Raw genomic sequence first — 26,930 nt, 5'->3', positions numbered from 1 at the left:
GGTTGGAACATACGAATCCAAGTGACGAGTGTAAAAAAAGCTTCAAAGCATAATAGCTTTGAGCCTGTCATCATTGAAGTTGAAAACTGCAGGGCATATGCAAGAAACAAAAAGACTCATGAGTCATAAGGAAGCAAGCTCTAACAAAAAGGACAAGCCATTTATGAGCTCTCATTGCTCATAATCATAATCATCATCATCACCAATACCATTATCATCATCTTGTTCATCAACATCAGCATCATTCAGAACATGTGACCCTTTAGCACTTGAACTTGTGCTTGCATTCATGGCTGAAATCTCCTCATTTGGCTCTTCTAGTTCTTGACCTCCATTTTCTCATAACCTCTAGCCTTTATCTTGAAAAAAAGTCTCAAATTTGTATGGATATATACCAATGTCTCCATGTGACAAGGCTTCAATTTGTTCCTTCGTTTAGTATGGATAAGGAAAAATGTGTAAAGGAATGGTCTACCATAAGAAACACAAAAACAATCATATGACAAATGCACAGATTGATAAAGAAACATAGTTAGGGTTAGGGTAATGTAGAGACAATGAACATGGTGAAAGATAATGAATGAATATTGAACAAAATACAATGCTCAATGCAACAAACACACTATGAAGTGAAGGAGGAGTTGAAGAAAGAGAGAAGAAACAACAAGAAAGTGGGCGCCATATTTCTTGGGCCTTTGGGAGAGATTGTTGCAGACTTTGGCCATGAAATCAGTATCATTTGGCTGCATTTGATCCTCTCTTCCATCTTTTTCATCCTCATCCCATTCTTGGTTTGCATTCTTGAGTGTAGTAATAGGAAATTTCTGTAAGATTAAGAGGAGATTAGTGTATATTAGTGGGAGAAGTGGAAGATTAAGGGATTTGAAGATTTTTGGAAGTGAAGGGAGAGGAGGAGCAAGCACCAACACCCCCAAATGCGGTGGAACATCTTCAATTATTTTCTGAATCGGGTATGTTTGTTTTCATGAAAATTTGAATGAAAAATGGATAGAATGAATGATTTGCGATTGAATATATCAATTTTCTGATCTTTGAGTGTTAAAGGAATAGAGAGAGTGTTGTACTTTTGACAGATTAGCAAGGCAGCCTCTGAAAGTGTCTAGGACAGCAAACTCAGCAATAGGATGTTGGATTAGTTACAAATGGGCAGAAAACCGCAAATGCAGCACAAGATGATGATGTGGTAACTGAAGAAGGATCGAAACAGAAATACACAGCATTGTAGGGCAGCAATAGGCCAGGCAGCAGCCAGAATTGCAAAATGGAGCCTTGGATGAGATCGCCTTTTGTTGGTGACAGCTGGACAGGCCAAAACGCAAGGATTCTTGCTACAATCAGCGTTAAACACAAGTTCCGGAGGGTAGACAGCAGCTCCCTTGATGATCAGCAATGTGGAGATATCTGGAAATAGTCCAAATCTGTGATGGATGGTTGAGAAGCAGACGCTGGATGCTAGAAGACAATGGTGGACAGCTTTGGCTAAGATATCCTTTGCGTACAAGGTGTGGACACCCGAACTCTAGCGCTTGTAAGCTGCAAAAATGAGATTAAGACTGGATGGAGGGCAGTATGCCTATTTATAGAAAGTTTGGGTCCTCCCAATTAGGGTTTATGCTTATGGTGTCACGAACATGCCATGATCAAGTGCGTGCATTAATTCTTGCTCATGCCATATGAATGCACACCCCATGCGAATGCACCCTTAATAGGACATCCTCGAGTCAACCATGCAAACCCATGCTTGCCATGTCATCATAGAACCTTCTAGAAGATATGCCATGCCATTGCTTGCATCATCGATGATGTCATCATAAAACATTCTAGAAGATCTTTAGCCGCCCATATCTATAAAACGAGGGCCTCGCCATAGAGCTTCTCAGTCTTGCCAATGCTAGTCTTAGGAGCTCAAGGAGTCAAGACCTCCAAGTAAGTAACTTCGAGTTTTAGTTCTAATTCTTGTCTAGTCATGGTATCTAGTCTTGTCTTGTCTTTCATTATACTCTTGTTGTCTTGTCACCTTGTAATCTCGTAGTACAAGATCTTGCCTAGTACCGTATTGTATCTTGTTTATCCCAATTGAGGGAGATCTTGTAATTTTTGATATCTTGTATCCATACATATGGTCTTGGGTTGTGGGATCCTTCATATCCAATCGAGTCTTGTTGTCTATACCTACGGTCCCAGGTTGTGGAATTTTCCGTATCTTGTTAAGTTATCTTTGTACCTTGTGTCCCTACGTGGGATTATCTTGTAATCAGAATTCTTGTAACAAATCGTGCATCTAGTCTAGTCTCTCGAGCATAGTCTAGTGCTTCCATAACATATGGGACACAACACAGTAACATGGCACACGCTTTGGGGACAGGGATGGGGGCAAGAATTGTCATTTCCTATCACCACAAGAGGGGGCTCCAACATGGGGACGTGAGTAGGACGATGTAACTACGGAATGGAATTGGGATGGAAAGCTAGAAAATGGCCATTCCCTATTACTGTGGGACACAAACACTGTAGAGGGAGCTCATGCTCAACTGCCCAGACCCATGGACTACTTATTATTTCAAGTGTTTCAAGTGAGCACAAATGGCTATCTCTCACCTAGCTGATGCGCCTTTGATCCTACCGGGGTGTAGTGAGCTTACTTTAATGCTCGAATGAGTAGCCTCCTCCTCCATGCAAGATGGCAGCTCCAGGATTCATAATGTGAGCCCAAGCATCCTCAAGCCTTTACCTCCAAGCTTTATCCTCCATAGCCACACACGAGACGAGAGAAGAGAAGAGAAGAGAAGAAGAAGAGAGGAGATGATGGAGAGCTTCTTCTCCAAGATCCCTCATCCTCACACACACTTCCTCACACTCTCACACTCCCTCTTTGAAGTACCACAAGCAAGCAAAAAGAAGAGGAGAAGGGAAGAAGAAGAGTCCACTTCAGTCACACACCAAAGAATGAGCTTCTCATTCACTTTTTGAGTTTATATACAAAACCCTTATCCCTTTGGGTACCCATCCATTTTTTTACATGACCGGCCATTGTGGCAAGGTTCTCTTTTTCCATTCCCTTCTAGTTGCCCTTTCCCTTTACCTATGACATTCTACCTTTTACAATTTGCACAGGAGGGAGCCTAGTGCTCTTTTACAAGAGTTTCAGGGGCCCTGCATTTAAAAATGCGCCTTTGCCTTTGACTTAGCTTTTGAGGTTGCCCTTGTGCTTTTGGCCGTTTCCCTTCCTGCTTCTTCTGCTATGATTTGGAGTTTTCTTGGACTTTTTTTTCTCCATCTCGAACTGGGGTTAATCTAGAAGAGTGCCAGTCCCATGGCACTTGCGTGTCTATATTGAGGGCTCGCTGATCTGAAGGGTGGTTGGTGAGTTGATGATGATCGGGCCTCTTGGGGATTAGTCGTTGGAGAGAAGTTGATCAAAATATTGAGGTGGTGGAGGCCGAGAATGGTTGGAGTGGATGACGGGGCCTTCGAAGTTGGTGGTTTGCCGCCTTTGTTTGTACCTGAAAAGAAAAGAAGTGCGCTACCTAGGGGGAGTGTCTACCTTACCGTGTGGTGCGTTGTGCTCGTGCTAGTGGAATTGGGAGCTGGGTCTGGTGTCTTGTTGAGTTGGATACGTACGTTGATAGCGCTAACCGCTTGCCCGTGAACCTTGTGCCTTACGCGTTTCGCGCCGTGTTACGTTTGCGAGCCTTCGTGCCACGTTGCAATATATACTCGGGCCCTCAAGAGGGGCCCTTCGTTTTTAGCCTCAGCTCACTTGTTTCCTCCTGCCATGTCGTGATACACTTCCGCATGCTTGTGAGTATGCCGATTGGAGGGTGATACCCCATGACGTGGGCTTCACGGGGTGGGTCTCCCCTACCCCCAGATGGATCCATGGCCGGTTTGTCACAATGACCACAGGCAAGCCTGGGTATTGTCCTACACTTGAGGACCCAATTCGTGCATAAGGAAGGTGTAGTGGGTACGGCTTAGGGAGACAGGTCTAACCATAGGCGAGTATGACCTCCCTAAGTATGTCCTGCCCTTGATGTGCCCTAAGTGTGATGTGGGGAATCAAAATGGGCTAGGAGGTTAGGGGCGGAGCCGGCCGACCGAAGCCACCAGACGCACCTAACTTGAGAATCCCTAGGTGCAATGGCTGTGGCCTACGTGCAATGAGGTGATTTGATTGCTTTTCTTGTGATTTTCTTTTTTTTTTCTTTTCCCTTGTTTTTTCATTTATTATTATTATTATTGTTATTATTATTATTATTTGAATTACATAAACATGACTAGAAGCTAGTCTTTGTCATCCGAGTCGTGAGAGGGTTGTTTTGGGGGCTTAAGAGATTTTTCAAGGAGTTTCCAACTCTGCATGTATCCCTTGAGGTTTAGACGTACTTAGAGAGTGGTGGTGGAAAAAAATGGGTGATTGTAGCGGGTGAAGCAGCTATCATTCGTATGTTCTAAGAGGGCTAAGCAAAATGAGGGGAGTAGAGTAGCTCGTATCATTAATTTAGCCATAGCGCAACTATCTATGCCATTGGGATAAAAAAAGAGTGTTGGGAGGTGATGTTCTTGTGGTGTCGGATCTTGCTTCAGTAGTATTCTAAGCAATCTAAGGTAGTTACACGTTGTGATGAAAGCGGGATCGGGGCAAGAAGAGATCTCATCAATGAAGCAGACTATTGGGTCATATAGGTCTTTTGACGTGAAGACTAGGGATTCTTTGGGTTTAGTAGCATTCGCATTATAGATCCATGGAAAGTCATATGTGCCGTGGATGCTTGGATTAGAATCCAGTCCTACCCTTCTTGGATATGGCATGAAAGTCAGGCTATTCCTTTCGAAAGGTAGGGTGTTACAAAATGCCATCTGGGCATCCATGTTTACATAAAAAATGCGTCTTCTCCATGTTGGTTGGCATTCATAGCCCTTCACTGCTTTGGGTACTTCAAAAATTTTGTTCTGCCAAAACTTTGTGTCCTCTGTCCCCCATAAGGTAGGGTTTCGTGCCCTCTTGGATATCCATTTGTCTCCCAGCTTGCTTTCGATATTAATTACCACTTCTACCGCCTTGACTGGCAGTACTCTGCGCAGGTTGGCAAGAAATCGGAAATTAAAGTCGAAGGGCTCACGAATAGTCTCTTGTTGCTCCCAGATCATGAGTTCAGCATTAAAGCTTGCTGGGAAGTCATCTTGGTTTGGTGGGATAGGTGCTGTTGGCACTACTGTTGATTAGGCATTCATTCTTCTCTGTGCTTGCTCTACCATCTGTTGTCTCTTCTTCTTAAGCTCTGCTTTTCTTTCCGCAGAGGTGTCTACTTGTTGCTGCTCTTCTGGTCGAGGGAAAGGGGGTAGTGCGATGAGTTCTTCCTCTTGAGGTCCCATCTCAAAACTTGTTCCTGTCTCGCCCTCTTACTTGTCCTATTGTTGTGCTTCCTTGGCAAACCCTAGGGCATCCACTTCTTGTGGGGTCAAGCTTGCCCTTAGTAGATAACTCCTCTGTTCTTTGAGGCTGAGGCTGACACCCATTGCCTACGCCAGTATATGCAATCCTGCTCTTAGGGCCCTACGAGCAATACCCAACTTCCTCTTCAATCGTTCAATGGCCTCCTCTTCTTCTGTTTGAGTGATATCTAGGATTGTGTTAAGGAAGGCGCATTGTTGGGTCTCTAGGCTCACTTGAGCGGCCTCTACCTTGCTCTCTACTAACACTTTATCTCCTTCCACCACACGGGCCAGACGGTGCGCCAAGTCCTTGACTCTTTTTTCATTATGATTAGCCCAATCTTCTGCTCTCTTTTTTATTTCTTCAAGGCTCTCCCCTTGGCTTTGCACTAGGATTATGAGCCGTTGCTCTCGCTCTTCAATCTCTCTCTCCAATCTCTTTTGCTCCTCTTGTCCCAAGGTTGCCTCCTTTTTAAAAATTTCTCTCTTCTTTTGATACCTGCGTGCCCTTTCCTCTCGTGTTGCTTCGAGCCAAGAGATGGCGTCTTGGACATTCTTCATTTCTTCTTGCAGTTCTTCATACAACCTTGCCAGCCGATGGATTGCTGCATCCTCACTAGGCCGTGTTTCTCCTCAACTAGCCTTGCCTCCCACTTTCCTTCTTCACCTTCCTTAGCTTCGAGCTTTACCTTTAGCTCATGTATTTCTTTCTGGCACATAGCTACTTGGTAGGTCTTCTCTAATTGGAATGCTACCATGGACTCCTTTTCGGCTCTAAATCAGCCACTGCTACCTTCTTATCCTCCTTTGTTTTCTCTAACTACGAGAGAAGCTCTTGGACGTACTCATCATGTTTGTAGGTGGCGTCATTGTTGTGGGAATGGAGGTCATGGAGGTTTCCACCCTTTGCCTCTTAGGGTCCTGTCTCAACTCGGCGTCTGTTGCTGCCAATCGCTTGGTTCTTGCTATAGGGGTATCTTCACGTGTCTCTTGGGCCATTTCTTTATTAACCGAGAATTGCACCCAGGCCAACATGTTGCTAGCATCAACCTTAGGCGTGGAGCCTTGGGTGGTTGTGGTTGTAGGGGTGGTGGTGGGCACTAGGAGAGTAGGGATGGGATCAATTGGGCCCTTGCTCTTGCCTTTTTTCATCGGGGGGGGGGGGGGCGTGATCTCTAGAACTTGGGCACTTGAGACTGGGCCTTCATCTCATGGTGGCTTATAGCACCCAGCTCGTCCTGGCTGCACTGCTGTTCTATTGGCATGTGCATTGCTAGTGCGATGTTCTCTTCTTCCTTCCTTCTCAATCCTTCCAATTTTTTAGGTGCCTTCCTCCTCCTGTCTTGTTCGGTTCTCTTTGATTCTTATTTTAACCCCTTTGACTCCTCCGTTTCTTTCTTTTTTCTTTCTTCCTCTGCTTTCTTAGATTCTTTCTTAGCATTTTCTAAGTTTGCATTCTCCTTTTTCCTGCTTTCTTCTTTTTGTTTCTCTTGTGCAGTCTTTTACTTTGCTTTCTTGGCCCTTCCGCGGCTAGATTGTGTTTCCTTTTCCTCCTCTTCGTCACTTACTGTTCTTTCACTGGATTGCTCTCGTTCATGGTGGGGAGGTGACCTTTCTGGTGTCTCGTTGACCCCTTCTTCTTCAGCAATTTGCGTCTCTTTCACTGCCTTTTGGATAAGAGCCGTCAGAACTCCCCCATATCCAATGAACGAGGCTTTTGATGATGGTTTCTTTCTTTCAGCTCCACCTTTTGATGTTGGGGATTCTCCACTTGCCGGCCTGGCTCCGAGGGCCAATGCCTTGGCTGATTGGTTGATCGTCTTTCTCACATGCCCATTCCAATCAACCTCATCCAGTGAGTGGGCTGCCAAGCTCTCTAACATGGGCACGTTGATTCTGTGCATGAGCAAATTATACCTTTGGTTGGAGAACATGGAGTGGATGACCTTTGCTTGGAGCCTTATCTTTGGGTTGGGGATGTCTTGAATGCTGATGCCATCATTGATCAGAACCTGGTCTTTCTTCATGTTCAACATGGTATAGACATCTCTTTTCGGTCTCCTTTCCACCTTGGGTTCCAGCCGTAGTGCCTTCTCCACCAAGGCCTTACTGATTTGGATGTGTACGTGCTTGGCTCCTTCTCCTCTTCCAACTGTCACGGTGCCACATTCTCTATCAGGATTGTAGGTTCTCAAGAACTCTACCCATTTGGTGTAGTTGGTCTCCTGCCCAAATTTCTCGACGTATTTTTCCAGATTACACTGTTCTAGGACTCTTTTGGCAGCCTCCTCCTTGGCCATGACTTCTTCAATGTTGTGGATAGTTCTAAACTTTAGCCGGTTGTAGGCACGGTTCTCAAGGGAGATGTGGTACCTTTCCCTTTCTTCTTCCGTGAATCGAAGCCGATGGGCTCAATTTTGCTGTGCTGCGATTTTGAGTCTCTGCCATGATACCATAGTTCACCATTAGTGTCCTTAAGATAATTTCTTACTGAAAGGTAAGCAGGAATTGATCATGCTTTTATGGAAAGAATAAAATGCTTAAGTACAAAAAGAGAAATTTCCTCCAAGCAGTCCATTTATTCCAAAAAATGTATGACACTTTTTCTCAATCACAAGTTGATTTTCATCCACTCTTTTCCGCTTTTGGACATTGATTGAGGCTTTTTTCCTTGCATGTTTCATTCACCTTACATGTTTGATTCACCTTACCTCCTCCCCTTTGGAATTGAGAAGAATCCTTCCTAGGATTAAGGTTTGAGAGGCCAAGGACATTCAACGCATGCTCTCAGTGTTTTACTTTCGCATGAGCTAAGCATAGAAGTTCAGATTGTATTCTAGATTAGCATAGCAGTCCATGTTGAAAGGACGGATGTCTACTTGAGTGATGTAGATGAGAACATCCATGAGGAAGTCACCGGAGTCTATTCGATTGGCAATATGTAACTCCTCTGTCAGAATTCGATCTAAATACGGGTGGGTTAGGAGGTGTTCTTCTAGGGGTCGGTTACGATAGGAGGTTGGAGCTACATAAGTGGGGTCATACTCTGAGGTTTTGATGGCACGGCGTTGCTTAGCATTAGTCATGATTTGGTAGCTCTCTAGCTCCCATTGAAGTCGGAGAGCATACCATTTCCTCAAGAGAGAGGAGTCGTTGTCAGCAAGCTGCGTCAAGTCCTCAATTTCTTGGTTGGTGGCAAGGACTAAGCTCTTGTCATAAGACGTAATGAGGCGTTGTTTTCGTGCGTGTTCTCGGGATATCTCGATGGCAATTAATTCCTCGATTGCTTGGGGAGCCTTAACAAATATGAATTCGAATTCCTCCCATGAGCAAGGTAGCTTACGTATCTCCATTGCTAAAGGCTCCTCCAAAAGATCTAGGTCTAGTTGATCATAGCTTTTAGCAAGTGTGGTAAATGTGGCGTCCAACCGTCAAAGGTAGGCAACCAAGTCATCCCCTGTATTTTCAACGAAGTCCGTGGCCAAAGTTAGAATTGATCTCCGCTCGTAAGAAGGTCTAAGGCCTACAGGTGGTTGGGGTTTGATGGAACTAGATAATTCAGTAGCTGATGCTTGCGGCTTTGGTTGTTCTTGATGGCGTGGTTGAGTCATTGGTGTACTCAGCTTGGCTTGTGATACGGATGTCGCGCTACTAGACACTGGTGAGGTTTTAGGAATACTAGCAAGACTAGGTTGAGGCAGTGTGTAAGTAGCAGGTTGCGGTTTTGGTCGATAGACTTGTTTAGTCTCTGTTAGCTTATGCATTTGAGGCTCTATGGGCTTCGTAGCTTGAGTCGTATGTGGCATTGGGGCTTTTTTTGTCACGTGGCTTGGTGTGGTCAAGGTTGCGAGCGGCATTTGAGTAGTGCCCTTGGCCATCTTGGCTTTACGTACCCATATCTAGTCATTACCCTCGTAAGAGTCTTACGCTTGCAATAAGATCTTGGGGACCCATTGCCGCTTGACCGTTCGTCGATGCCTATAGTTCCTTCTCTGCCTCCTAGGTTTCGAATACGAGTTCCTAGCCTTGCGAGGTTGTGATTGTGTTTAGGTGGCGGCCCTTGATGTTTAGGCATCCATTTGATCTGTGGTGCATGGGCCTTAGCTTTGATTTTAGCGGTTTGCTGGCTTTGAGGTTTGGCAGGTTGTGACGAGTTACAATCCCTCTCCTTAGGCTTGGTGGTGGGTTGCTCTACTGATAGCTTTGCAGGCTTTGATAGAGCCATGCTGCCCTTGCTGAAAGCCGTGACTATACGTATGTTGCCGATGGCTAGATGAATGCGCTGTGACTGGTAGTCGACGTTACATTGCATACGTTTAAAAAGCCGTGACTATAGGTATGTTGCCGATGGCTAGATGAATGGTTGTTTTGCAATGATTGGACTTAACTCCATTTTGTCCTTGCGAATAGGTATCTTGGTCCATTGGTACTCGTCACAGTGCTTGACAAATCGTGCTGCATCTTGAAAAAGAGTAGGCCACCACAGTTGAGATTGCAACACGTTGTAGGCTGTCGTGTCTCCGTTGAAATGTCCTCTTGCAATCCCAGTGTGCCTCTGCAAGTACATCATGCATTTCATGCTTGCACACACATCTTCGTAGCAACCCGTCTTGCTCTAGCCTATAGAGTTGGCCTGCTATCAGCTGATAGGGTTTTTTTTAAAGGATGAGTTGTCTAAGTCGGGCTTTTTCGATGGATCTTTCACGCAGTCCGTGCTCAAGCACTTGGACTACGTCATCTGCCCAATACGGCATCAAGTCAGCTCTAAACAAATCTCGTTCGCTAGATAGGTTAAGTTAGGCAATTCGTTCGTAATGCCCTGTCTAGCGGCTTCTCCAGTGGGTATGCGAGACATATGGTCAGTCATGTAATGCTACCTCCCTTTGCGTACAACCACGGAGAAGTCAAATTCTAAAAGCAGAAGTAACCATCGAGCAATGCATCCTGTGGCGCAAGGTTTTTTTTACGAGATAAAGCAAGGTTTCATAGTCAACAAAGAAGGAAAAAGGCGTAGCCAAAAGATAATACCGAAATTTCTTTATAACAAACACCATGGCTAAACCCTTTCTCTCTGTCGTTGAGTAGTTCTTTTTTAGTATCCGTGAGTTGTCTGCTAGCAAAGCTCACTGGATGGTCTAGATTGTGTTCACCAAGTTGGCACAACACAGCTTCCACGGCAAACTTCGAATCATCAATGTGAATGTTGAAGGCTATGTTCCAGTTAGGGGCTCATAGGATTGGTGTTGTGGTTAGAGCCTTTTTCAATTTCTTATATGCACGCTGGTATTCCTTGGTCCATTCGAACATTATCGGCAACTTGTATAGAGGTCTAGCAATCAATGTATAGTTTGGTACAAATCTTTGATAATACCCCGTATGGCCTAGGAAGCACTGAACTCCCTTGTAATCAGATGGTGGTGGTAGATCGACAATAACCTTGACTTTCAAAAAGTCCGTGGCAATGCCATTCTTTGACACCATGAGCCCTAGGATATATCCATGCTTTACCCAGAACTGGCACTTCAAGGGGTTCAACAAGAGACGATACAATCGACATCGTTCAAAGACCGCTCGAAGTTTGTCTAGGTGCTTCTTCCAATTAGAGTGAGCACACAGATCATCAACGAATACTTCTAACTCTTTTCTAAGCATGTCTTTGAATATGGCACACATGAGCCTTTGGAATGTGGCTGGTGCATTTGTCAACCCAAAGGGCATGACTATGTAGGCAAAGATCCACCCCAGTGGCGAATGCAGTCTTGTGCCTATTGTCAAGATGCACTTGCACCTAATTGTACCCTGAGAGCTGTCTAGAAAACTATAGGTCTCTTTACCAGCTACTTGCTCAAGCATATGCTCAGTGTACAGAAATGGGTAATTGTCTCTCTTGGTAGTGGTGTCGACTTTCTTGTAGTTGACACACACTGAGATCTTTTTGTTTTTCTTTTGTAGGATCGCTATGGGTGAGACCTTGTCCGTGTGCTCAATCTCGTAAATGAATCCTACTCTCAACAGTTTATCGATTTTTTCTTTGACAGCGTGAGCATGCTTGGGATTCATAGGACACGGTCGCTACTTGACCAGTGTTGCATCAGGCATCATGGGTATATTGTGAGTCACTATACTTGGATCTACCCCTTTTAGCTCATCGAAGGACCAAGCAAAGACGCTTATATACTCCCGTAAGAGAGCAATGAGACTTGCTTCCTCTTCCTTGGTCAAGTTGTCGGCTATAAAAACAAGGTCGAGGCGTCTCCCCTTTCTTAGCTAGATTAACCTCCTTGACTTTGGCTGGTCCTTCTATTGGTTCACTCGCTTGCCCTTTTTGTTTGGCTCCTAGCAACTACCCTATCGCCTTTCTTAAACTTCGTGAATCGTTTCGGTAGGTATTGCGGTTTCCTTTGCTCCTCATCTTGTGGTTCCTTAGGCTGTTTCTTTCGTTCTTCCTTCAACCTTCGGCGCCTTAGGTGGACTGGCAAGTCTCCTTTGGTGCGTCTGGTCTTAGGCAGTCGAGGTATTTTAGGATCACTGTCTGAGCTTACTTCCGACTTAGAATTAAACTCTCCGCCTTCACTAGACGAGGGGGTCTCTCCTGGCAGTCGTAGCTCAGAGGGTGAATCCATTGTGAATAATGGTGCGTCATTCGGTTGGACTAGGCCTGCTTGCTCATAGTCAATTGCTCCTATATGCTCCAACCACGTGCGATCGCAATCCATGGGCATGACTCCTCCCTCGATTCTAAAAGTGTTCTTCTTTTGCGGTTTGGAGTCTATCCTTATCTGTTCAATCACATGTCCTTTTGTCATACTCTATTGTATCAACGGTTCCTTCACTCTCGTCATTGAAGGAACAACAATCTTTGTACTTATTGTCAGAATCTTCCTTGTTTGACTGCTTATCATCAGCTAGGTCTTGACGTTGCGTTTCCTTTTCACCGGCGACTAAGACCCAATTGTACATCAAGTTCAGATTGTGAACCTTGGCCTACGGCCACTTGTGTTCGTCCAAGAGATCCTTGAGCGGTTTGAGATGAGCAGCTAGGTTGCTGACTAGCTTATTCGTCAGATGCTTTAAGATCTCAAGGAGTTCTCACTTGTTCGGTACGTGGAATACGATAGGGTTGGGTTGTCTATGCGAGCTCCTAGCCATCGTACAGAGTGGTACTGAGGGCGTGCCACTAGGCTTACCAATTGCCTTAGCGGCTTGCTCATACTCCTCATTATCCAAGAATGGCAGATTGATCATGGCTAGCATGTGTATCCAACCTCTCTCCTCCTTAGGACAAGGGATATACTTGGTGAGCGGCCCGTACGATTTTCTAACTTGTGCATCGCCCTTCAACATGGCTGAGATGGCATCTAAGTCGACTGGCGTAGTCTTCCAAGTATCCATCTTTACTCTTACCGCTTCCATTTGATTGCCTAGGAAGACCAGATCGTTGCCTCAGTCTTCTATGACTCGTGCGTTGCGCATCTAGGGTCGGCCTAACAGGATGTCGTAGTCCACTCCTTTCATGACTATGAAGTCTATGGAGAATTGGACTCTTGTGATCTTCAATGGCCAATTATTTAGTACTCCGAATGGCTTTACTTTCGTTCCGTTAGCCAATGTGACATTAAATCTAGCATTTTGGACATGTGGGTTATCCCAAGCCTGGAGCATTGCGTGGCTAAGCACACTAACTCCTGCCCCCGTGTCTACGATTGCCTAGAGCTAGGATTGGTAAGACTGCATGCATCTCTGTGCCTTCCCAGAAAGCATTAACGTGCAAGGACTTGGGCATTGAGTGCAATATTAAACTCCGTATCTGCGCCATAGCATCATGCTCGTGCAAGTTAGTAGCAGCTTGCTCTATCGATCCTTCCATCCATTGCTTCAGTTCTTTCCATAGCGTTGGATGCTGCCTAAGTAGGTCTCCTAAGTTTAGAGTTACTGGAGTGGTTACTAGCGTTGTGAGGAGATTGCTAATTGCTTGCTTCTCTCTTGATTCTGCGTTTCTTAGCCAATGGCCTTGGTTGATTTAGTGGCCCATAGCGTTTAAAATCCATCTAAGCGACACTGCTTATGGTGTAGTTGTCTCTCTCGATTTTGATTGTGGAGACGAAACTGGCATCCTTTAGGTGTTCCTGGGCTTGTTTCACCCATTCCTTCACTTTTTCTATGGCTTCTAGTTGGCACTTGGGGTTGGGGTACTCCCCTACCTTAGCACTCCCCTTCTCAGCAGTCTTTGGAGCAGATGTCACTGCCTCTGTGTCTGTGACCTTCTTTTCAACAGGTAGTGTTGTGGCGCTCTTGGTCTTAAGTGTAACCTTTGCATCAGTTTTCTTTTTTCTTCGCCTACGGCTCTTCTTTCTGATTGAGGCTGCATCTAAGTTGCTAGGCCCTGGCAATGATATGCCATCCTACTTTGTCTGCGTTCGGGTCATGAAATGCAATGGGATGGGCATGGCCTCAATGTGGAGTGTTTCAACACTAAACAACCCTAACGCGATTGATGGCATGATTGCCAAGCCAGTGGATGGCTTTCGTCTAGGGCAATCGGCAAAGAGATGTGTGATTCCACACTCAGCGCATCTAAGATCAGCCTTGTCTCGATTGGCTTGTTCCCTTTTAGGGCAGTGTGAGGAGATGTGTCTTGGGTGACCACAAGTCTAACATGTGATCGGCTCTCGGGTCTGTCCTCCTAAGCCTTTGCCTCTATCTCTATCTAGTACCATCACTAGTATTAGTTGATAATCCATGGGGATTGGATTACCCTCTTCATTGTATGAGATGTAAGGGTTCACATAGGGCTCGTCATCATTCGGCTCCTCCATATAGTGGACTGGAGTGCTACTTGGTGGATGGGTTACGAAAGGTCCAGGTGACCCGGGTATGCCTGTGGGATTTATCTCCATCCTAGGAATGGCCGGTTTATTGTCATTAGGTATCGGGAGAGCCAATGGGGCTTCCCTCCCGAAGAAATTTGGCGGCCTATTCCCTAGGTAAGGTTGGTTGTAAGGTTGCAAGTACGGGAGTCTCCTCGGCAATCTGCAATGCATGCCATCGTGGCCGAACCTACCACAATTGGCGCATGGTCAGGACCTAGAGTCCTGACACTCAGCTGGCAGGTGGTTTCTGCCACAACACACGCATTGGACCTGTGGGCGCGTAAGTCTCCTCATCATCTCTTGCAGTCTTGCTAGCTTCATCTTCATCTCCGCTAGCTCTTGGTCCCGGTCAGTACTCTTTCCCTTATCTTGGCTACTTGGGACTGATCGTTCACTGGATGTGGTTTCCCTTTTTGAGGTTCTTGAGCTAGTCTCGTCTCGGTTTGAGTTCTTGGAGCTTCTCTCCTTGAGCTAGTCATCCACTTGAATAGCCTCTTCAAAGACCCTAGTCAGCGCGTCTCGCTGCAAGCTTGAGTTGCCTGCTAATGCCTTGTAGAGCTCTTCACTGCGTATTCCATTGATAAAGACGGTGGACACCACTCTCTTAGTTGGTCGTTCGCTTGTCGGTAAAGAGACTCCGCACGCGGGTAACGTAGTCCCATATGTCCTCCTTGTCTTTTTGATTTACATTCATTAGCCGCACTATTAGATTGTCCGAGTACCCAGCCTTCGAGAATCTCTTAATAAAGAGATTTCTGAGGTTATTGAAATTATTGTGCTCTGCAGCATCTAAGCTTGTGTACTAGGTCCTACCCTTATCGCCTAAGCATAGACCGAAAGCTTGTGAGGGTTGAGCGAGATTAGTGAGGCCGTTGGGCTCACAGACCTGCTCTAATTGCTCTATGAAGCAATATGGATTGTTGTTTGGCTGGTACTTGTCTAGCTACTTGACAACTATTGGGATTTTTGATTGACTTGTGGAGCCTTGGTTGACTCCTAGCCGTGTGAGCAAGGAGGTCGCAAGTGTTGCTGGGCTTTGCTCTGCGGTTGTATTATCTAATAGTCGCTTCATGAGAAGCTTGCTCAATGTAAGGTCTCCTTATGGCGCTCTCTCTCTCTCTCTCTCTCTCTCTCTCTCTCTATGTCAGGTCTTGTTCGATTTCTATTTGCTAAGGCTAATACTCATTGAATCTCTCACATTTCTACGTTCTGTCATAAGCTTCTAGCTTGTTGTTCCTGATTTTATGCCACTATGCCTTGCAAAGCTTTCCACCTTGTTTCCTCTCCTCTTCGAGGTCCGCTAAGATATCCTCGGATGGCCTATCGTGGTGGTTCATCCGGGTTTGCAAATTGTATTTGTTTACCATTTGTTGGATTTCATCTGGAAAATCCCCTAGACCGAGCTCTTCGTTGCGTCTTTGGTTCGTGCTAGTCTCTACTATATCTGCGGTCTCTTGTTCCACCAGGGTGTCGATGAGGTTGATTAAATTGGGTAGATTCACGCCTGCAATGATGTCGGACCTTCAATTCGTCTAGCTCTTGTGTTGCGTCTTCCTCTTGGTCCTACCACTTAGGGTTCTCGATTACCCGTCTAAGTTTTAGGGTCTTGTCCTACTGGTGGGCTCATTCAGTTTATTAAGTCTGAGTGAGTTCTTTCTTACTTACAAACAATTCTCAACTTAAGTTTACTCAGTGTGTGTGGTGCTCTTTTCCGTGCACTGTGTGAGATCAGGCTTTCAACTTTTCTTTAGGTGCACTTTAAGTGTCGAAAACAATGTGGGGTAAGAAAATATATGAGAAATAGGAAGGAGGATGAAGGCGTGGATTTGAAAAATGGCACTGTTGAATGGGCGCTTCAAAGGCAAGCATCAAGGATCGTGGCTTCTTTGCCATGCCTTCCCCTTTTTCCCCTTTTCCTACATCACAATGAGTGAATCTCCTAGAAAAGAGAGTGTATAACATACTGATTACAGCATGTACTCACTATGAGTTTGACATTAGTCTTGTGTCTCTTCAATTTAGCCCCATGGAACTGAAATTTGATGACCTCTCACAGTTTCGATATCAGAAGAACTATAGTTGAAGTCAATTGCCCTTTGAAGCCATCATGCACAAGTCCATAGTTAAAGGTTAAAAGTTCTTTCAAAGCACAATCCATCAATTCTATGATGATACTTTTTCAAGTCATTATTACTTGTGGAAAAACTTTGACTATACATCCACCATATGGAAAATTTCTATGTTCAAGCCTTAGTATTAAATAATACCTCCACTTCATGAGGTGCCATAATGCTTGCAACAAGACTGTTAATGCTTCCACAATACCCGACACCTCATAGAGCACCATAAACGCTTGAGTAGCTTCCTTGTCAGGACTAAAAAAAATTTGAAGGATAATAACATCAGCAAACATATCACAATGACATGATGGTACTCCATTTAAGAAATCAATCAATGCAAACTGATAGACAAGTGAGAGAATCATAAATTGCTCTATGAGGCAAAACCCCACTGCGTGCTCTATGAGGCAAAACTGTAGAAGATTGAACCGAATTGACTACAACTCTGGATTTCTCTTGAACTTCATGAGGTAAATCATCATAATTTGGTTATACCAACCTCCTTAGTCTAAACCCATTTATTACTGGCTTGATTATTTCACCCTACAGAGTAGCCAACACAAAAGTCCCTTGGCCCACCTCTTTGACAACCTCATAAGGACCAGTATACCGCAACTTCAACTTTCCCGGATGCTTTCCAAGCTTTGAATTATAGACCATGACAAGATCTCCCTCCTTAATTATCTTCTTCTTAATGTGTCGGTTTACCCACGCCTGTCTCCTTGACTGCACCACTCCTGAAAGGTAATGGGCTATAATCTGATATTCTTCAAGCTCCATCAACTTTTGCAACTTGTCATGAATTGACTCTTCAAGACATAATCTATGAGTAACTGCCACTCTTAAGCTAGGAATCAGAAACTCCATGGGTACCACTGCTTCAAGTCCATCAACTAACTTGAACGGAGTCAAACTTGTTCAAACCTTATATGTTGTATGAAAAGACCACAATGTTAAATCCGAAGCAAGATCTTGTTGAAACTCTCGGCTTGCCCATTTGCTTGAGGGTGATAAGGTGTGGATTTCTTATGCAAAATCATATGTTTAGAAGTGAACTCCTTAATTACTTCATTCAGAAAACGCTTACCACGGTTACTTACCAACTCCATGGGGCAACCAAACTGAGGCATTATATTAGAATAGAGAAATTGTGCCACACTTGCTACCTTATTGTCCCGCAAAGCTTTAGCTTCAACCCACTTTGTACAGTAATCCGTACATACCAAAATATACTGATTTTGGCTCTAACATGTAGCTGGCTTGATAGGGCCCACAAAATCAATACCCCACTTTTGAAAAGGCTCTAGAGGCAAAATAGGATGATCTTGCACCCTGTCCGGAGATTGAGGTTGATCTTCCTTCCGTACAAAAAATGCACTCTTTTGCATATTGATGAGCATCTTTAAGTATAGTTGGCCACCACAAACCAGCCTGAAGAATCTTCTTGCTGGTAATCTCACCGGAAAAATGACCTCTTGTCAGTCCCGCATGTGCCTCATGCAGAACAGTGGGTTGTTCTTCAAGAGTAACATATCTCCTTAACACATTGTAAATGCCCCTCCTATAGAGCACTCCCATAATAACCTAAAAGTGTCTGCTCTGCAATGCCAACCTTCTACGGTGATCTCTTGACAAGTCTTCAAGCATCACTCCATGAAGCAAAAAATTCAACATTTGATCATAGAAGGAATTGAATTGATTCACCTGAACACTGAACAGCTCTCCATCAAGCAATTGATCATTTACCCCTAGTACAGGGTTCATTGACTCAATTCTACTAAAAAAATCAGCTCTACCACATGCTCTTTACCTGGTGTATGCACTATTTTGTAGTCAAACTCTTGCAAAAGAAGTACCCACCTTGCCAATCTTCCTATAAGCTATGGCTTATTCATGAGATATAATAAAGCTTGATGATCCACATGAAAAATTACTTGATTCCCCCATAGGTAATGTCTAAACTTCTACAATGCAAATATAATTTTGAGAGCTTCCCTTTTTGTTACTATATAATTCTTCTCAGCTGTTGTAAGCCTTCTACTTGCATAGGTCTAAACTAGCATGCAACTCTTTCCTGCATCAGAATTGCAACCATCGCAATGTCAGATGCATCAACAAAGACATGGAATGGAATATGCCACTGCGGAGGTTGTAAAATTGGTACTACTACCAACATCTTCTTCAATATATCAAAAGCTTTGTCTTGGTCATGCCTCCAGACAAATCGAACTCCTTTCTTAGCAAGCAATGTAAGTGGAGGACAGATATGAGCTAAATACTGCAAATACCTACTGTGCCATTTCACTTGCCCCACAATGCATATTACTTCTTGAACTATTGTAGGGAGAACAACCTTCTAAATCGCTTCAATTTTTTTTAAGTCAATAGCCATACCTTCCTCTGAAATAATATGACCCAAAAGAACTCTTTTACCAGCAAAAAACTGATTCAAACGGGTTAAGTGACATCCCAAATTGATGGCATCTTTCAAAACACAGCCTAAGATGCTGCAAATGATCAGCTTTCTTGCCAAATACATAGAAGTCATCTATGAAAACCATGATAAAAGATGTAAGATATGGATCAAATGTTTTATGAGTTGCACCTTGAAATTCGGGTGGTCCATTCTTTAAAACAAAATTCATAATAGTACTTACAAATGCTCCCCATTCCGTTGTAATGCACCTTGAAATTTGGGTGGTCCATTCTTTAAACCAAAATTCATAACAATACTTACAAATGCTCCCCATTTCATTTTAAAGGTTGTCTTATCCATATCATCTGAATGCATTCGGATCTGATTATATTAAGAGAAACCATCCAAAAAACTATAGATCTCATGGCTTGCTATATCATCCAATAAAGAATTTGTAAATGGATCAGTTATTGTTGCTGCATTCAATTTTCTATAATCCACACAAACCTGTATCTTGCCATTCTTTTTTAGCACCATTACAATAGGTGACAACCAAGTCACTTCATTCAGAGGCTTGATAAAGCCAACTCTAAGAAGTTTGTCTATCTCTTCTTTCACTTGTTTAGCATAATACGGATTCATACGATACTGCTTCTACATAATAGGTCTAGCATCTGTCTTTAAGTTGATTCTATATTGACATACTCTTGGATTAACGATGTAAAGAGGAGCTAATATCTTGGTTCCCTTCCGACAAGCTGCTTCTGCTACCATCGCACCCCACCTGTCGTAACCTACTATTGCCTGCCGTCATCACACCCACTGCTTGCTGTCAGCCCCAGCGCTGCCCGCCTCCCATGCCCTGGGACCTCCACCTGCCTCCCCCCCCCCCGTTGCTACCACCACCAACTCCCGTGCATCCCCATTCTACAAGGCCCCCTGCGCTGCTCCAAGCCTCCATCTATATTTCCGCGGCGAACTGTGCCCCCCCTCCCCTGCCTAAAAAACCTGAAAGTCTGCCTCCTCGCCACCGCCACCCACCTACCACACGACCTTTTCTCTGTTTCAAGCTACCTCTCGATCTCCTTCGACCACCCCCTCCCTTTCCCCCCCAGTTGCTCCCTCCATCTGCAACAATATTCCCCCCTCCGGTAGCATAGAAGCTTGATTGGTAGGTTCTCAACAGGGATGCGCAATGGAAACCTCTGGTCAGACGCCGGTGCATTTCTGTGAATGCCCCCTAGTCAAGCACCTTGCACATCGTCCTCTCTGAGAGGAACAACTCTTAGCCGTTCGTGCCACAGAGCTGGAACTGAAAGAAACAACGATCTTTGGTTAGGTCGTAGGACACTCCCCATCTAGGATCCAACTTCGGGATTGGCTTCACTCCACGCTGTGCATTGGCACAACGTAGATTGCAGAGGCAATTCTCATGGGTCAAGGGATCTTCATGGTTTGACTCACCTATGCGGACATAGCCCGTGAGCTAGTGGATAGCTCACCTTATGCCTTTACGAAGGGGGTCATCTATATGGTTTCCTAGTATAGTGGCTTCACAGTGGAGGATTTTGCGCTCCACAACAGGTTTCTTAGACACTCGGTCACCTTATTATTCCCTGGATTGGTAGTAGAGTATCGTCAGTTAATGGAGGACTTTGGACGGGTGTCTGGCACAATTCTTCTTGTCTCTATCACGGATGCAGTTACAGTCGGAGGAGTCCCAAAGGTACGGGTGGTTGTGAAAGATACAAAGAACATATCAAAGTTTCTGGAGATTGAGGCATGTAGACGCTTCTTCAAGCAGCAGATTATTATGACTGGGTAGCCAGGGTAGTGCGTGCGATGCCATGACTTTGGGCATGTGGTAGCAGATTGCACGCGCTTTGGAGCCAAGGTGGCTCCGCCGACAGGCCTGCAGGTGGACGCTGATGGCTTTACACGGGTCCAGCAACAACAAAGAGGGAGACGGTAGGGGGGGCCTCAATGAGCCCCTCAAACATAGCCACGGTACTAGAGAGCAGGAAGGAGAACGATAGACCCTCGACAGAGCACCCCGCAGCCCGCCCCCCTCCTAGCTCGCGTCCCACCCAGGAAGATCACAGACCTCCACCACCACCCATGGAGGCATTGCAAGCAATCCCCTACGCATGGATCCATCACACTTTCCTGAGACAAACCACAAACCACTAGCTCATCTGTCCACCACCACAAACCACTAGCTCATCCACCACCACCACCACAAACCACTAGCTCATCTGTCCCTGTTGCCCATCACACTTTCCTGAGACAGGCGCAACTGCTACCATAGGAGTTTTTCTACAGTGGTCCATGGTCCTACTGGAGAGTTGCGGAGCGTGAAGAGTTTCCACTACCTCTGAAGGTGGGGACCTTCATGGTCCGCAAGTCAAGGAGCGGCAAGGTCCATTTACTAGCACCACCAGATGGACCAAACTATGCTTTCTTCCTTCAAACCTCTCATTTAGGAGACTAGACAATGACACAGATAGAGGAGGTGAAGGGCCAGGTGGCAGACCACATCTCCTAGTGGATGGGAGGAGGAGTATTAGCACTTTTTTCCCAGTAGTGGCCATGTTGCATGATGGACATTAACTGGTCGGTTGGAGCCAAGGTCCCACATCTGAGCGCTATTTTTCGAGCCCCTCCACAGTGGAGAGCACCGATGGATGTGATTGAGGGACCCTTGGCACAGGCCACCTGTTTCTACAAATGTATAGAGTCACGCCTCTTAGCCTGGCTAATAGATGCACTGGTGGTGTCGCCTAGAGCATCTATTACCCCCTTGGTCCCGCCCCAGGGCCACCATGGGGGAATGGAGTTCACCTTCCAGGCTTGCGGAAAAGCGTATTTGCATGCCCCATAGCTCTTCTTCTTTATCAGTAGCTTTCACACCGAACAGATGCATGTTCGGTTATTCACAGGTTTCCCTATGAGTCTACATCTAGCATCTTGGAATGTGAATAGTCTCCACTATAGTGGGGCATGTGGTTCTAGGAAGTTGATTGTTTGGCAGCAATTGTAGCCTGTCCTTGCCAGACGGATTGATATCTTACTTTTGCAGGAGCGCAAGCTCACCTCCGCCCAGGCCCATCGGGTAGGGAAGGTATTCCCAGGCAGTTCACACACCTACTAGGAGTACTCCATCAGTGCCCACGGTAAGAGTGGAGGCGCATACACCTCTATTGTCCACGGGAGGATTGTGGCAGGGAGGGTCTTATGGATTAGATTGGATATTGGGGACTCATGCCTTGGAGTCCTCAATGTTTATGCCCCTACTGAGGTTAGGGCATGCAGTAGGTTTTGGGTGGAGATCATAGCAAGACTCCCAGAGGTGGACTCTTGGATTGTTGGAGGAGACTTCAACAACCTGGAGGCCTTAGAGAATCAACAGGGAAGAGGCAGAGATTACCAAGGTAAAGCAGGGGAGGAGCAGGAGGCATGGGAGGTCTTCCTTCTCGCAGTAGGAGCACGTGATGCTTGGCGGGACCCAGCTTTCCACAGGAGGGAGAGGTCGCTGGACTTCTCTTGGGGATACAGGCGGCTGGGCAGAGCTCTTCTGGAGTGGCTGGACAGGTTCTATGTGGGAGAGAGGGGGTGCTCTCGCAGAGGCCAGGTAGGGCAGTTGGCTGGCACCACTTTGTCTGATCACTTCCTGGTTCTCCTTACACTTGATGCTCTAGTTTCAGCCCTTGACAAGCAATCCTGTCGGATCCCTAACTTGATCTACAGGAGGGAGGAGGTGAGGAGGCAGATTGAGCAGCTCTGGACTAGCGAGTGGGATAGGAGGGACTGGATTGCAGAGGAGGTTGTAGAGGTCCTAGCCGAGTCGAGCAGGATCTGCTAGGAGGCAGCCCTACAGGCTAGGCAGCAGAGTTGGAAGCAAGAGAGAGCACTCCGGCGAAACCTAGCAGCCACGCAGAGACTACTCTAGGAGGCATTAGGGGATCCCACTCTCCACGCATAGGAGGTGCGTGCACGGGCAGCCCTCACCGGTCTCGAGGATAGGCGCTTGGAGTTTTCCTTCCGTATCTCAATAGCCTTTTGGGCGCGGAAGGGGGACATGATGTGCAGGGATTTTTTTTAGATGCATCAGCCTTGTACCTCAGGAGATTAGATTTGCAGCCTCGGTGAATAGTATGGGAGGATTCACTCTAGCCCCTAGATGAGGTGTTGAAGATTGCCACTGACTACTACAGACATCTTTTTCAGCATGAGGCAGTCTCAGCTAGAGGACAGCGTTGTAGACAACAGGTCTGGGACCACATTCTGTCCCTCGTCACAGAGGAGATTGGACGCTCTCTCCTAGACCCCTTCACAGAGAAGGAATTAGAGGAGGCTTTCTATGCATAGGACGGACTGGAATGCCCGAGAGAGGATGGTCTTTCCAAGGCCTTCTTCACTACCTATTGGGAGGTGGTGAAGGACCCCCTACTACTAGCCTTTCAAGAGATCTTCAGCTTAGGACAGATACTAGGCAGTCTATCGGCAGGTCTTATCAGTCTGGTCCCCAAAGGGGGAGTCCGGTTGGAGCTATCCCAGTGGACACCGATCACCCTGTTTGTCAGTGGCTTGTAAAGCTCTGGCCAAGATGATCGGTAGGTGACTTGAAACCGGTGTATGACTCACATAAAGCGGTAGTTTCTTCAATTAATACCTAGTCTTTTCACACACACAAAAACAGAGACCTCACTCCCTTGCTCAACACTAGATTGGCCCCAAAGACCAGCGCCCCTCTTGGTATTTCTTTATCAATTAAAAGATGGAAAGTTACAAAAATGAAATGTTTCAAAATACATAACCCGAGAACCGTTGGTTTTCATCTTTTCTTAGTAAATCCCAGCTGCATAAGGACAGTACAGCATGACCAGAACAACATCCCTTTTAGGAAAGCATTTTCTGTAGCCATAACTCAATGATTTATGTGCAGAATTGCAGTCTGCAGATCTCTGAATTCACTGTTCTTATTGTCGAGCATGCCTAGAACAACATCCCTTTTAGGAAAGCATTTTCTGTGACCAAAACTCAATGATTCATGTGCAGAATTGCAGTCTGCAGATCTCTGAATTCACTATTTTTAATGTCCAGCATATCCAACATTATGATTCATGTGCAGAATTGCAGTCTGCAGTCTGCAGATCTCTGAATTCACTGTTCTTACTGTCCAGCATATCCAGCATTTTCTGCAACCAAAACTCAATGATTCATGTGCAGAATTGCAGTCTGTAGATCTCTGAATTCACTGTTCTTATTGTGCAGCATGTCCAGAACAACATCCCTTTTAATTTGTGCATTGGAGAAGCCAAGAGCTGCTCCTGAACCTGGACAGTGAGGCTCTTGCCTCAACAGAAGTGCAAAGAAAACACAGAACTGTACCTTGATGGAATCAACCCATCATGCAAAGCATTTCCTTTGAGAATAGAGAGAGAGTTGATCAGAGGGAGCAAGCTCTACCTCCATACATGAGTCAGAGACGACGAAGTTCTCTCCATGGCTGATGAAACTACAGCAATCTGCCCTCAGTTCCTCCAAAACTTCATTCTCAGATCTGCCCCTTATGCCTATTACTTTTTTAAAAATGCTCTCTCTCTCTCTCTCTCTTTTTTCGTAAAAGGTAATTGTATTAATTACGAAAAAAGTACAAGTTTACTTGATTACAAGATACATGATGACACTAAGTCATCATGTGAAAAGGTTCCAGTACTAAGAGTTACAAAGTCATGGCAAAGACGCAGAGGAAATTGCCATATGCCAGGGACGTAAGTCCTCCCTAGAGAGCATGTCAGAATGCTGGAGAAGATCTAGCTGCCAATACAAGAGACCCTTAAGCCTAGCAATATGCCGCTGAACATTATAGGCGGAATCAAAAAGAAAAGCATTCCGAATGGTCTAGTTATGCCAACAGCCCCAATATCAAAGAAAGTGATACACGAGCTTCATATGTGGCTGTGCCGGAGTGGGGTATTTGGGCTGCACAAAAACCCAATCAAAGGGGCGTAGCGAGAAACCAACCACTGCTCGCCAAACGGCTGACAAGAATGACTAGATTTTCTTAGCGATGGGCCAAGAAATAAATCGGTGACCGGCGGATTCCACACTGGTGGTGCAAAAGAAACAGTTGCCGTTGGAGATTTGTCGCTTGGAAAGAGCTGAAGCAAGCGGAAGACCACCAATCATCGCCCTCCAAAGAAAGACCTTATATTTGAAGGGTGTCTTGTTCAACCAGCCCTCCATCACAGTTGCCCTTCACCATGACCGGTATTTACGCAATCCCCATAGAGTATTCACTTTATTAACCAGCCATTGATGATCTTTAATCAGATGATGATACACCTGGTTAGCGGAAGCTCTGCCTAAATTCAGCCGGCTTTCAAAGTCCCAATCCTGCCAGGGATGATCCGAAGCAAGGGCAGGAAAGGGTTATCTGCTCTGGAGTACCATCAAAAGCTGTTCCCATAAATGTCTATATCCACGAGGGATCCTGAAAAGCCTCCTAGTTGTACAAAACGATATTAGCACATTGCGACTGGCAAGGGTGGCATCTGCGACTGAAGTTAAGCCCAAACGTGCCATCCGGTTGAATTGTGGTCGAAGTTCGTGCTTACCTTCCCATGAAAGTAACCGCGAGACTGCTAGCAATTCCAATTGAAAAGAATTAGTAGCTAAGCGATCCTCCGCTGGATGCCACTGAGCCTTCCGGAGGACCAGTTTCCAGGAACATACCAAATGGGTAAGCAGCGATGAAGAAGAACTGGAGAACTGCGAATCAGCATTAAGAGCATGCCACCAAGAACTCCGGATTTGGGTATTGCCATGTAGAAGCCCATGATCCTCAAGGAAATAACGGGCTATAACGACCCACGGATGATGATCCGAGCACATGGTGCGGAAAAGAGACCAACGGAGTGCCAGCATGTGAGTTTGGGCATCTAAAATAGCCCCTCCACCCATGCGTTTGGGGGTGCATGCATGCGACCACGAAATCCAGGAAATACCTGCATGCAAGGAATCCTTATTCCATAGCATGAAACGAATAGACTGAGTAAGGGCATTCAGAGTCGTAGTAGTCCAGGGCAGCAATGGCAAGAAATATGTGAGCATTGGCAACATAATTTTTTGGGCTACTTTGAGGCGAACATGGAAGGGCCAGGCCTGAGACTTCCAATACAGAAACTTAGCCGCCAGTTTCTGAGAAATCCACTGTAGAAGCTGCTTTGGGGGAACATCAACACCCAAAGGGTACCCAAGTTGCCTGACAATGGAGCCATGAGGAACAACCATACCCTGCCAGTCCAATGACTGCAAATCCGACTCCGTGTAGCTGAGAATGGCTGATTTCAACGCATTGATGCGAAGGCCGGACGCCTATCCAAAGAGAGCCCAAACATCCAATGCTTTGCGAAGGTTATCCTTGTGTGCACGCAAAATCATAAAGCTGTCATCGGCCAAGGATTGACTAATGAAGTGCTGTCTAGAAGGAAGCGACAATCTAGCCAACTGAGTAGAAGCTGCCATGAGATAACATCGAAAGAACTGGATGAGTCGCAAGGGCAAAGAAGAGAGGGCTCAAAGGGCACCCCTGTCTGACAGAGCGGGCAAGGACAAATGGCTCAGTAACGCCTCCATTCAGCATGACTCGCGAAGACGCCGCAGCACTGATGGTGTAGATCATACGAGACATCCGAGCACCAAAGCCCATAGCAGACATAAGCTCAGCAAAACGAAAGACCAGTCCAGATAGTCAAAAGCCTTTTCCAGGTCTAATTGAATCAGTACGACCTCCTGATTAGAATGCCTTACATAATCAATCACCAGTTGCGCATTTAATACATTGTGCAGAATGTTTCGGCCCTTAATGAAACCATATTGGAGAGGGTGCACAATGGCAGGGAGATGCTTATGGAGCCAATTCGCCATTACTTTGGAAAAGATTTTATACATAGAACCCATCAAGGAAATTGGGCGCCGATGTTTCAACGTAGACGGCGAAGGAACCTTTGGAAGCAGTTTAATAAGTCCTTTCCATGAGAACGGCATGATTCCTATTTCCCA

At 45.6% G+C, this 26,930-nt stretch overlaps 1 protein-coding gene across 6 annotated transcripts in view; it reads left to right on the top strand.

The window, feature by feature from the left end:
- LOC148037409 (uncharacterized) overlaps window positions 1–26,930 on the top strand; it is a 162,509-nt gene that overhangs the window by 91,359 nt on the left and 44,220 nt on the right. Inside the window, exon 1 of one of the 6 annotated variants that reach the window (XM_087676325.1) lies at window positions 501–971. The exons of the other annotated variants lie outside the window; for them this stretch is intronic. Within the exon in view, the coding sequence (XP_087532451.1) occupies window positions 936–971 (36 nt within the window). The 5' untranslated portion in view covers window positions 501–935. Of the gene's footprint in view, window positions 1–500; window positions 972–26,930 lie in introns of those variants that run through there. 6 annotated transcript variants of the gene reach the window in all.

The sequence above is a fragment of the Lygodium microphyllum genome, chromosome 4 (genome assembly GCF_053477565.2).
Source record: "Lygodium microphyllum isolate KBCC chromosome 4, Lygodium_microphyllum_v1.1.10, whole genome shotgun sequence".
NCBI lineage: Eukaryota > Viridiplantae > Streptophyta > Polypodiopsida > Schizaeales > Lygodiaceae > Lygodium > Lygodium microphyllum.
The sequence above is the reverse complement of the archived record's forward strand: the minus strand, read 5'-3'. Positions and strand labels throughout refer to the sequence as shown.